This window comes from Eptesicus fuscus, chromosome 3 (genome assembly GCF_027574615.1).
Source record: "Eptesicus fuscus isolate TK198812 chromosome 3, DD_ASM_mEF_20220401, whole genome shotgun sequence".
Classification (NCBI taxonomy): domain Eukaryota; kingdom Metazoa; phylum Chordata; class Mammalia; order Chiroptera; family Vespertilionidae; genus Eptesicus; species Eptesicus fuscus.
In genome coordinates this window covers 11,856,975-11,870,485 of record NC_072475.1, presented here as the reverse complement: position 1 = coordinate 11,870,485, position 13,511 = coordinate 11,856,975, and the positions used below count along the sequence as shown (strand labels likewise).

The following is a 13,511-nucleotide window of genomic DNA, read 5'->3' as shown; positions in this document are numbered from 1 at the left end:
AAGGCCATAGAGCTTCCTCAGGCAAATTAATCAGGTGACTGTTTAAACTCTGGTAAATATCTAGTAGGAGTCAAAAACTGAGACTGTTTGGTATATAAATATAAATGTGAAAATATTTGTTATCTCTTTCTGCTGTTTAATTTATTTAAAGATAGGGCAGACCTGCTATGGCGGAATACAAAGGTCTTTAGCAGCTGCTGAGACACCTTTTCTTAAGAGTCCTTTGTTCTCCGTCAGAGAGGGAATAAGCCCACTTAGATGATAAAAATTCCTCTGTTTGTATAAATGAAGGTTTCAGTTTGCTCTGATTTGTGAATTTACTGTATTAAATTGAATTTTAAAGTTCTAAGGTTGATTTAAAAGTATCCATTTATAACATTTCAAAGAACAAAAGAACTTTTATTTACAGCTTCCTTATCTCTTTTGGTGCTGGGAGACTCCCCTTACAGCTTCACAGGGCGGAGAGATGTACAGACCCTGCCCCGGCCTGTGACATCATAGTCCAACGTGGAACTAAGGCTGAAGTTACTATTAACTCTTTATAGACCCCGTTAACCGTTTGTTTAACTTACTGTTTTCAGTTATTAAGATCCTCAGAGAGGACATAACCTGGACTTTCCCTTCCTCTCTCATCCTGATTCTAATAGCATCTGTAACTGGATTAAAAATCTTTTCTTTCAGGAGACCATCCAGGCTTTCAGCTCACAAGAAATCTTCTCCTGCGAGAGGAGAGAGGGACCCCCCAGAAGGGGCTGGAGGCTCTCCCTCTCAACAGGTGTTTGTTTTATGTTTTGTCATGTTGGTATCAGGACTGTTTGTTTTGTCTTTTTGTCTTATATTTTCTGTCATAATTGGGCCCTATATCTATATATTATTTATTGAGTTTTGATTTGTCAAGGTTTTGTCAGTTTGTTATCAGTTTGTTAAAATCCTCTTAGAGGACATTGAGTGGTTCTTCCCTTCCAGTTTAACCTTTGACTGTGTGATTGAATTACGGAGCTTTTATCAAGGTTTTGCCTCTCCTGAAACAACGCTCCATGTGTAACCTGTCCCTCCCCGAGCCGGACTGCAGGATGATTTTTCCTTCAACACACTGGTCCCGCCCACTGGCCTATGGCAGAAGCCAGAAAAAGCGACGATAAGAAAGGGAAGCCCCATCAGGGGACTTAGAGGCAGTGTTTCTGTTATCTGCTTAGATCCCAAGAATGTAAGAATACTTATTTACTGAAATGATATAAGGACAGATGTTTGTTTGATATTTTGTTGTCTGCCTGGTTATAATTATTTATTCGTATATAGAAAAAAAAACAACACATTTAATTTGTTGAAGGCTGAGTGCTCTGACAGGTAGCAACCCCCCCGAGTGGCCACTGGGATTCTTTTTTCCCAGGGGTGTTTTCTCTCTGTCAGAGGGGGAATCGGCCTGCCTAACATTTCTGTCTATATTTATTAATATAAAGATATAAAATTATAACAATTGTAGTCCAAAAAGATTTAAAGCAGAGACCACATTCTAAAATTAACTATAAGAAGAAAGCTGGAGCTGGCAAAGTCACCAAGTCTGCCCAGCAAGCTCAAAACCTAAATGAATCTTATTTCTGACACCTGCCACCACCCAGTCTTAATCAGTGGTGGAAAAACAGTATCAGAACTGTTTGTCTCAATTGGTCATTAAGTTTGATGTGATTAATGTACATTGTAAAACCTTTCAAAGAAAAGGAAAATATTTTGTAGGCCACTTGGTCCTTGTGTATGTGTAGCAACTCTTAAGTTATAATTTTAAAATCAGTAATTTTTAATAGAAACACACTCAAGCAGAGTGGCTTTTCAGAAAGGTCAGGGAGTCTGATTACAGTGTAGGGGTCACCGGTTCCCCCACGCCACTTTCGTTAGTAGGAGGCAAGCGCTTTTCCCAGTGGGAACAGAGAGTGGACTGCCAGATGAAAACGCCTCGGTGGGACCCGCGCTGCGCTCCCTGCCTCTGCCCACCCAGTGTCTATCCCCTCCAGGGGTTGTTTTAAGTGGCTAGAGGCAGCAACGAGGAGGGAAATTCCCTTGTGACCCCCTCCGCCCCAATAAGACCCAAGAACCCTCGGCGACTCCTTGGACACTTTTCACCGTGTTCTATAGGGGGCTTAAAGGCGGCAGCTAGAAATTCCCCTTTCCAGGCTTATCAGAATCTGAGATTATTATCTATAAAAAAATATGACAGTTTGAAATTCAAATGGCTGAGCCTGCTCCCTTCTCCCTCTGCCTTTTCTAAATATTTTAAAATAATAAAAAATTTGAGGCATAGTTATGCATTTTTGAAAGACATAAAAGAAGATTTAAAGACTAATTTGAAATTATAAAATTTATAAAAATTTATATATATAATAAAAAAAAAAAAACAAAAAATATTAGAAAGAAAAAAAAGCCAGCAGCAAATAGGAAGGAATTAGTATACCTATTATAAGAAGCAGAGGCACAGGAAGAGAAAATGTCCTGGCAGGTTAGCTAGAGAAGCAGAAAGGGGAGACTCAGACTCCAAGGGTCTTTAACTTAGAGGAAAAGGACTGACAGGACCGGGGTTCCTTTCCATTAAGCCTCCAGAGTAACCTTACAAGTGGGGGGGCAAACCTGTTAGTTTCCTGGTGGACACTGGAACAGCCTATTCAGTCTTGACAGAGCCGGTGGGACTCATAACCTCTAAGAAGACAGCAGTCCAGGAAGCCACCGGACAAATTGCCTGTTTTCCTTAGACATAAAAAAGGACTATGGACCTCAGAAAGAACACGGTAACTCATTCATTTCTGGTCATACCAGAATGCCTGTACCCCCTGTGTAAACGTGACCTCCTACAGAAACTATTTGGACTGCCATCATATCCTTTGAGCGGGACGGAGCGGGAATTCTTAGGGGCAGTTGGATACTACAACCTGTGGATACCGGGGCTCATAGAGATTGCTAAACCTCTAGACTCAAGTACTGGGGGAACGCAGCCACTGAACTAGACCGAAGTAGAACAATGGGCCTTTGAGGAGCTAAAGAAGGCTCTCATCTCAGCACCTGCCCTAGCCTTACCAGACGTCAGGAAGCCCTTCCACCTCTACGTGAGTGAAGTAAGGGGCATTGCCAAAGGGGTTCTCACTCAGACTCTAGGTCCCTGGAAGAGACCTGCTGCCTATCTGCCTAAGAGGCTAGACCCCGTGGCAGCAGCAGGGTGGCCAGCGTGCCTCTGGGCAGTGGCCACCACAGCATTGCTGGTGAAGGAGGCAGATAAGCAAACTCTAGGCCAGGAACTAGCCCTAATAATACCCCATGGTGTGGAGGCCCTCCTTCGAGGTGCTCCAGAGAGATGGATGTCAAACACCAGGATCACCCAGTGCCAAGCTCTTCTCCTGGACCAGCCCTGCATCTGGTTCCATAAGACACTGGCCATCAACCCTGCCAGCCTGCTTCCAGATGATGACCCAGAGGAACCCATTCATGACTGCACGGAGGTAACAGACGCAGTACAAACGGCTCGCCCAGACCTGACAGATGCCCCGCTATCATCACCAGACAAGGTACTGTTCACAGTTGGGAGCAGTTATGTTCAGGATGGCATCCGATATGCAGGGGCAGCAGTAGTCACCCTGGACCACACCATTTGGGCGCAGTCCCTGAATAGGGGAACCAAGGCACAAAAAGTCGAGCTTTTGGCCTTAATCCAGGCCCTCCGATGGGAACACAGTGCCATCCACCAGAAAAAAAGGGTTACCAACTGCAGTGAAAAAAGACATTAAAAATAAAAAAAAATTTTAGCCACATTAAAGGTCATCTGGCTCCCAAGGGCAGTTGCAATAGTGCACTGCAAAGGACATCAGAAAGGGAAGACAATTGAAGCCAGAGGAAATAGAGCCGCAGACCAAACTGCCAAGGAAGCCGCCCAAAAACCAGTGGGACTTTACAAGTTTTAGTAACCCTGCCGTACCTGGACTTATGCAGACCTCCTCCTATACCAAACAAGAGGAGGAATTGGCAGAAGAGAAGCAAGCCATTAAAGGACCGGATGGTTGGTGTACCCTACCAGATGACAGACTGTTGGTCCCAGAGGCTATAGGTTGGACGTTAGTTACCCAGTTATACCAGGCTACCCACTTGGCGTCACCAAGACTTCTGAACTTCTGCAAAGCAGGTACTCTTAAATAAAATAATTAAAAGCATAATCACTAGAAGTACAGTTTATGCACAGATAAATACTAAGCAAGGTAAGAAGGTCCCCCTAGAAATTCAGGCCCCAGGGAAATTCCCCAGGAGAGCATTATGAGGTAGATTTCACAGAAATTAAGCCACCAGCATCAGAGTACAAGTACCTGCTAGCTCTCATAAATACCTTCTCGGGTTGGGTTAAAGCATACCCCACTAGGACAGAAATTACCTCTATAGTTGCTAGAAGATTATACCTAGATTCGGGCTGCCAGTAGTCATAGGATCAGATAACAGCCCCGCCTTTGTAGCCAAGATATCTCAAAATATAGCTCAAGCCTTAGGACAGGCATGCGCGAGACTCAAAAAAAAAATTTAACTAAATTTACCTTAGAAACCGGTGAAAACTGGACCAACCTCCTGCCCTTCACCCTCTTATGGGCCAGGTGTACCCCCTACCGGTAGGGGTTTCCCCCTTTTAGAGATCATATATGATAGACCTCCCCCTGCCGCTTCCTTTCCAGGGTCAGGGAGAAACTGAAAGCTGGAATTCATAACCATTCCCTTACTCAAGTCCTTACAGGCTCTGCAGTATACCCAGAGAGCCACCCATAAGCTTGTTCGCGATGCTCTGCCAGTGCCCACTGCGGACCCTGTACATCCCTTCCAGCCCAAGAACTCGGTATGGGTAAAGAAGGTCACTGCCCAAGGACTCACCCCAACCTGGGAGGGATGCTACACTGTTATCCTGAGCACGCCCACGGCTGTTGAAGTAGATGGCGTCCAGACCTGGCTACACCACTCCCAGCTCCTGCACCAGGAAACGGCCTGGATCCTGGCAACCAGCGGCCTCACCCGTGAGATCCCTAGCCTGGGCTCCACGCAGGCCAGGAAAAATCTCGACACCTGCAGGAGAGGAACTGGAATTCGCTGTGGACAGTACTGTTGGGGACTGTAGTACTAAAGGCCTTGGCCAGAAGTAAGAGACAAAGTAGAAATGCAAACCGTCTCATGATTGAGCCGGGTGTCCCAAGACAAGGGGGGAATGAAAGGGCAGAGCAGGACAGCACAAAATGTACTGTACCCTCCATCCTGTGTAACTATGTATCAGACTCCTTTTTCTTAGAAAACCGCGAGAATGTAACAATTGCATAAACCTGCCAATAGGAATGTAGAGAAGTAGATTCAGTCCAAATTAGGCAATCTCTGTAACCCACGTCACTTCCCTAAGCCCACCCAAATGTCCAACCCTTTATAATTCATCACTCCCCCGGAGTTCGCTCTCTGGCCCCACTGCTGCGTCAGGAGGAGGCTGAAAGCCAAACCCGGGTTTGAATAAAGACTCTTTGCTTTTGCATCGGAGAAAAGGCTCCCTAGTGGTTGATTATTGGGGACCCTGAACTCTGGGCATAACAACGCTCAGGGTATCAAGTGACAAGTAGAAGCACCTCTTTCCACACATGTTCCAGTATATTCATAGAAATATGGTGCTAAATTAGAAAAGACCACAATTTAATTTATTAGGTAGAGTCAAATAGTCCCATAAAAAGGTTGTACCATATACTGACCAGGAGCTTATGAAAATTCCTTTACACTTACTCTTGTCATGACAGAGTATGACGCATTTTTAAAAGATACCAACTTGATAACTTAAAAAATTAATGCTTATGCTTTGATTTGTACTTTTAATGACAAGAACTTGCTCATTTTTTTAAATCTATGCTACTCAAAAATTTTGTTTCTTTTTCAGCGAATTGGAGCTGTTGTATTTTGTTTTTGTTCGTTAATCCTCAACCAAGGATATTTTTTTCCCCCAATGATTTTCCAGAGAGAATGGAAGGGAGGGGGAGAGACAGAGAGAGAGAAACATCGATGTTAGAGAGATACATCAATTGGTTGCCTCCTGCACGTGCCCCACCTGGGGTCGGGCATTGAGTCTGCAACCGAGGTACATGCCCTTGACCGATATTGGACCCTTGACCCTTCAGTCCATGGGCTGATACTCTAATCACTGAGCCACAACAATGGAGCTGTTGTATTTATAATCAAATACAACAATTCATTTAGGTTTTCACCTTAAACATTGTGTGGCATACAGTTTTTATCATGTGGCTCAGAACACAACTGTAGAGGGGCGTTCAAGTCCATCTACATAGATAATACTTTTCTTACAGTGTATGTCACATCAGTAAGGGTGTGCTTGGCAACTTTCCTTTAATATATTGACTCTCATTTGAGAGTAAGCCCATTTGTATTCTTTCAAGGCTCAGTAATCATCAACAAAATGAAGATGGGTTTTTGCAAAAGAAAACTAATTTAGAATGTTAAATGGCAGCCTTTCTCTCAACCTTCCCACACATCCTGCCCCAAGTCTGGAATGTGAAATTTGGTTTGCTTCTAGAGTTTCCTAACTAAAAACAGTATGAAATGCTAATAAGTATAACATATTAATATGATATGTTCCCTTTGGCACCCCCAGCTCATGCCCCCGGAAGTTCCTTCATAACTTGGCGAAGCTTCAGAAGAAGCTGTAGGCTCAGAGTTTCGCTCCACTATTACAGCCTCTGCAAGAGAAGAAATGAACAGTTTGCCAAGGCCAGGCTGGCTCAGGCGATGGCTTCTGAGAGGCAGGAAATTTGCAGCTGTCCCTTCTTTTTGTAAGAGGACAATGTCTCTGGTCTCTACTGGCCTGAGGAGCAGCTTTATCAAGTTCCATGGCAAAGAGGAAGCTGAACACATAGTCCCTCTATTTGCTCGCAAGGGCTGGACAGACTAATCTAAATGCCACCAAAGCAAAAGACAATACGAGGAGTCATTACTTGCTGTTTCCAAGAAATACATAAGCTTTAACCCTTGCTTTCATGAGCACATGTAAATGAATATTTATAAAAAAAAAACAAAAAACTAAGCACACTAAATAAGCTACTTTACATCCCCTGTCTTAGGTCAATGGATCTGTCAACAAACTGGTCTCGGTCCTTTGATCATCTGTCTCTCGCTCCAAGTCCAAAAGACTCTTCTGAGTAGTGTTTTGATTTATACTGAGTCAACATTCCTTTGGACATGCCTCATAATTTGGAGCAGGTTAACAGAATGATCACCTATTTAAGATGAGATATTACACCCCACTGTCTATCACTTACTGTCTAAAGTAGCCCACAGTGTATATGACAGAAGAACTGTTAACAGAGAGTATTGGGACCAACATGGGGAATACCTTGTAATATTTATTTGAGTTGAACAGTAAGATGCAAATTAGCATTCCTTCCAAACTCTCTCACGTGGGAACATATTGCTCTCATTCCCACAGTCAGTCTTTGTGGAAATACATTTCCAAATTAATCTCCATTTGAATGTCTCTATACTCAGGGGGGGCGAACATCACTATAATTTTTATTCTCTTTTTAAATACGGACCTTGCAGGCAGCTGCTTGTGAAAAACAAAATAACCAACCCTTGTTCCAGTCTAAAATCATTGGTTGTTCCCAGGACTCCGCGAATATAAAACCAGGACACATCTGCTGTAGGGTTCCATGCCAGAAAGTGGTCTAGCAGCCACCACTGTGGTCTGACTTCACTCCCCAATCATTTTAGTTAGGATTCCTTTCTGGATGTTTATTCAAATTATAGGGCCATACGTCAAAGCCGGTGAGTTAATAAAAAGAACCCTAGAACCGCACTGACTCATCATAGAAACCAGCAGAGCTGGTGTGGGAGGCACTGCCTCAGGCTTCACCCACTTGGTACAAAGGCCCACACACACACAAAAATAAGAGAATGGCATGAAAACAGACTAAACTACTGTGCCACAGTCATGATTCAACGGAAAGCTCAGAAAGCATTTGCTTGAGTTTTGTCAAAAGATAACATGTACCCTGATGTTCATTGCAGCAACATTAACAATAGCCATGATATAAAAACAACTAAATGACCATCGATGGATGAATGGATAAAGATGTAACACACACACACACACACACACACACACACTCAATGGAATACTATTCAGCCATAAAAAATAAAATCTTGCCATCTGTGACAACATTGATAGACTCTGAGGGCATTATGTGAAATAAAATCAATCTAATAGAGAAAGACAAATACCATACGATCTCACTTATATATCACATCTAAAAAACAAAACAAACAAAAACCAAGCTCATAGGACAGAGAACAGCTTGGTGGCTGCCAGATGAGGAGGGGGCCAAAAGGTACAAACTTTCAGCTATAAAATATGTCATGCATGTAATGTAGAGCAGGTGACTACAGTTAATGGTACTATCCTATATAATAAAAGGCTAATGTGCAAATAGAACAGCTGAACAACTGCTATGATGTGCACTGACCACAAGGGGGCAGGCACTCAATGCAGGAGCTGCCCCCTGGAGGTCAGTGCGCTCCCACAGGGGGAGTGCCGCTCAACCACAAGCTGGGCTCATGGCTGGCAAGCACAGCGGAGGTAGTGGGAGCCTCTTCGGCCTCCGTGGCAGCACTAAGGACATCCCCTGAGGGGTCCCGGATTGCGAGAGGGCACAGGCCGGGCTAAGGGACCCCCTCACCCCTGAATGCACGAATGTCATGCACCAGACCTCTAGTATTACATATTTGAAAGTTGCTAAGAGAGTAGATCTTCAAAGTCCTCATAATGAGAAAAAAATAAATTTGTAACTATGTATAGTGATGAATGTTAACTAGACTTATTGTGGTGATCATTTCACAATGTACATAAACAAGGAATCCTTATGTGAAACTAATATAGTGTTACATATCAATTATACCTTAATTCAAAAAGATAAATAAAAGATAAAACGAGCGGTTCTATTTTGGAAGAGCTAACCATCTTGCTAAGAGGGGTACAGAGACAGGCATAGAGGTAGGCAAACAAACATTAACCATACCTGTAATTCAGGTAACAATATTGGGGAAAATATGAAAAGAAGCATTGAGACTATTGTAAAACCAAAGAAGAAACACATCTTTGATAATTTATGATATAAATAAATGTTCTTGTTTCCAAATACTTAAATCAGCTATAAACTATAAGATCTACATACACTTAAAAGTAATTTCTTATGAAAAACAAAGAAAAAAAGCAGAATAAGTTAATAATTTTCTCTTCACTTTTATGATTTCTTTTCTTGTTGATGCCCTTTCTCACTAACAATTATGCATAAGGATGCATAAAATTCTCAGTAGTAATGAATGCTCTTTTGTTGGTCTGGCTAGTGCTGTAAATATTCTATTTTAAACCTAGACTACTTTGAATTCATTAAATCCCCAAATCAATAGGTTTATTAGGAAGAGAGAATGGAAACACTGTCCTTGAAATCGGCATGCTGTGTTTTCTCCCAAAGAGTAGAAAATTTGATCAAGTGGCCACAGTCAAATTGTAATAAGAAATTACAAGCATTCGTTCATTAGCAGAAGTTTCTTGATCTCCTGCCATAGATCTCAATCCTACCCCATTCTGGATTTGTTCTGCCAGAGATTCCTCCCAACATCCGGTTTATAATAATTCATGTTTTTTTTTTTTAATTAATTTTGAATGCTAAAAGAAAAAAAGCACAGGGTAGGAGACAATTATGCCTTCCTGTCCCCTTTCCTTCCTCTTGCCTTTCTCATAAATTGGTCATTACAGCATTCTGTGAAAGAGCCAGCTCTAAATTGAGAGCTACAGTATTTTTAGCCTTGAGGTAGCTGCAAAATGAAGCACTTTGATAAATAACCTCAGTGCCAACAGTAAGAGAAAACGGAATCCTTTTAGCATAGATTTAAGGGAGACTACAAAGGGCAAAAAGGCCTACTCATTTTGAAATAGCAATTTGACAAAGCAAAGGTTGAGCCGAAAAACAGAAGAAACAAGGGGATTCTGCCTTTTTGAAGGGTTCAAAGGTGATTAAAACAGAACATGGACATTGAAGAGGAGGTATATTTTCTTTCAAATAATGATTCCATCATTTGCTGAATAAAAAATAAAGTCCCAAACAGCCACTTTAAATAGCAAGGGGGGCCCTAGCTGGTTTGGCTCAGTGGATAGAGAGAGTTGACCTGCAGACTGAAGGGTCCCGGGTTCAGTTCTGGTCAGGGGCACGTACCACTCCCTGGCCCAGGCAACTGGTTGGGGCGCATGCAGGAGGCAACCAATCGATGTATCTCTCTCACATCGATGTTTCTCTCTCTCTGTCTCTCCCCCTCCTACTCTCTCTAAAAAGCAATGGAAAAATACTACTGAGCATTTTAAGCATCTTTATATATGATTTTTAGTCGAGAAAGGGCATCAATAAGAAAATAAATCATAAAAGTAAAGAGAATTGTTAACTTATTCTGGTTTTTTCTTTGTATTGAAGGATGCTTTTCAAACAATAAACCATATTGTACAGGTTTTATCTGCATTTTAGAATACTACAAAGAACTTCCAAATACCTCTCAGCTTAAACAATTAGCACCCATCATCAATTTTATTTCATGTATATTTCTACTTTGAAAGTGAGTTATTTTTAAATGTTCCTTCAAATGAAGAACAACTATAGGAAACAACTAACAACTCAATTCAGAAAAGCCATTCTCCCCAGAGAGGTCTTGTTTCTTTAGCTTTGGTATTAGGAGCTCAAATGGTGCACACGTCTCATTAATGGAAGTTCATCATTGCCAGCTTCTCTTTCTATTGGAAAAACCCATTTAAAAATGAGGCAAGAAAGATTTTAAAAAATATTATCTTTCAGGATTTTGTATCTAGTATACTTACAATGACAAAAATATTAGAAAATAACATGCTGTTAATCCAACTTAATAGTTGAGCCTTTCTTTTTTGCAGAAAAAAATTCCATGATTCTAATGATCTGCATATCCTCCCTGTCACTGAGATTTGAAGTTTACTGTTGCCCTGTTCTTAGGCATTTTGCAACACTCAAGATATCTGAATCTCCATCTGTTCTGTGGAAGTATGTCTCATTAGTGGCCACGGTTTTAGTACTATCTTGCTGAATAAAAAACTCCTGATAATTTAATTAGGAAGAGTCAACCATAATTACTGGGTGAGAGTAAATTATTAGTGGTCATCAACTTTCTAGTCCTGTGCAATGGCTTATTCCTCTACTGTTTGGTACTATTGACAACACCTTAATTAAAGCCACACATACATGAAAATAGCTTGTTAACAGAGCTATAAGGCAGAGATGCATGCATCTAGAAGATTTGAGCTTCAGTTCATTAAGAATGTGATGATTTATTCAATTTTTGTCTCCTCTGTAACTTACTGGAAGATTTTCTTATACTTACTTAATATACAGTATTTTAAAGGCTCCTTATACACGTCTATCCTATAAATACATCTAACAAGAATATTCAGTTCTTCAAGAAACTTAATAGAGTAAAAAATTAATGGGAAATCCTGTCTTCCACCCATGGTGTAGACTAAAAACTTTATTGACTCTCCTCCTAAGATCTTGCTTGTCAGTGAATTCCCCCTTTTGAACAAAAGCGTAGATGATATAGTTTCTTTTCAAAGCGTGTAATCTGAAGTACACTTGATTCTGTTTGTTAACACACAGGACTAATCAGACCATCATCATCTGACCCACGCCAAACACTTGCCTGATAATAATACAAACAATATTTACAAGGAAGTATTAAATTAGAAGAGAAAGAGTAGAATAGCTTTGGCACAAAATGTAAAAAGCAAGCCAGGAAGTGCTTTGGACACTGAAAGGAGGAATTCCTGTAATGGGTCTACCGATCTGTAATATCCTGGCTGTTCTGATTTCAGATAACCTGCATCTATTTTCAAGCCAATTAACAAAGGGCAGGATTTATTACAGAGAGATATATACTACATGCATATTGATTATTTGTGGACAGTTTATGCACCAAATCTCCAGGGTGACATACATTTCTTTTATGTTGAAAGATTCACTAGCATAACTGCCATCCATGTACTTTTGTGAGGTCAAGTTAAACAAATATGGGCATTTGGTGCTTTGTGAAGAATTATGTTATGTGATGCTTTGTTCCCTTCTCCAGGAAAAACAGGGATGGGAGAACTTATACATGTCATTAGGAGAACTAGGGACATAAAAGGTAGTGGGAACACATGTCAGTTTCCTGGTTTTGATAACGTATTGCAGTCACGTAAGATGTTACTATTGGGGAAGTGGATGATGTGCACACTAGACTCTGTATTATTTTTCCAACTTCTTATGAGTGTATGATTATTGCAAAATAAAAGTTTAATAAGAGATTATGGGCACATCGCTTAATTAAGTTTAAACAACAACGTGGTTCAGACAATAACCATGGCTATTGTGGGCAGGGGGACAGGGAAAGGCTTCTAAGAGAGTTGTGAGCTACTGAATATAGCAATAACCTCAAGGTCAGAAGTCAGTTTCGTGCTTTTGCTGTGCTACTTATGGTAAGTGTGACACAGGCTAGTAACTTTTTAAATTGTAAGATTGAGCTCTTCACCTATAAAACGGGGATATAATGCGACACACAGGTTACAACAATAGAGCATTAAAAGATGAAGGGTTGTCTTCATTAAACTGCAACGTTCCAAAGCACCATGAGGTGATGTTTATAAGACTGACAGAATCAGAAGACAACTGCTGACAAGTAAAATCCAGTAATAAATGGTTCGTTATTGCACAGATATATCCTAAGTCAAGTTATAAGTACCCATACTTTTGTGAGTATGGATAGTGAAGAACCCAAGCAATTGCTAGGGGAGAGCTAGTTCCACCCCCAAGAGTTTCACTGTAAAAGGGAGTCTGCTCTTTTTCCTTCCACACCTGAGAACACCGGTGATTGCTGATGCAGAAGGACTCCTTCTCTGATTTCCTCCTCCAGGAGCGGAATATGGTGATACGCACAGCATCCAAAGAACAGCTTACTTACCAACTTCATCCTGGATCTCCTCGGCCACAGCAGGGACATTGTAGAGGAGGGAGAGAGACTGGTTCATGCGCTCGTAAATCACACGGAGGTGTGTCATCACCTGCACCAAAGGAAGACAGTTCCAGGTAAGCCATCTCTGGAATAAGGAATAGCTATTTTCCTTACCAAGCATCACGGACAGATACAAACTTCAAAATGCGACTGACAAAACACTGCTGAAACTTTTAACCTTAAAGGGCATCCTTATGTTCCTTCTTCTCCCATTTTTTTGTCTCTCTAACTTTAGTGCTGCTTTAAACTCCCCGTTATATTGTGTGCTTGCAACCATAAAGTATAAAGCCAACTAAAAAGATCATTTCATCCAACTCTGATTCTTACTGCTGAGGCCCCTAAATAACCTCTGATGTCCTAGTTATTTTTCTTTGCAAATAGATGAGAACATATTTTAATTC

At 41.2% G+C, this 13,511-nt stretch overlaps 1 protein-coding gene across 7 annotated transcripts in view; it reads right to left on the bottom strand.

Moving 5' to 3' along the window:
• The window catches only part of APP (amyloid beta precursor protein), a 229,520-nt gene that overhangs the window by 46,296 nt on the left and 169,713 nt on the right, over positions 1-13,511 (bottom strand). For all 7 annotated transcript variants that reach the window (XM_054713635.1, XM_054713637.1, XM_054713636.1 and 4 more), the window contains one exon: positions 13,060-13,159. In XM_054713635.1, the coding sequence (XP_054569610.1) occupies positions 13,060-13,159 (100 nt within the window). The remainder of the gene's footprint in view (positions 1-13,059; positions 13,160-13,511) is intronic.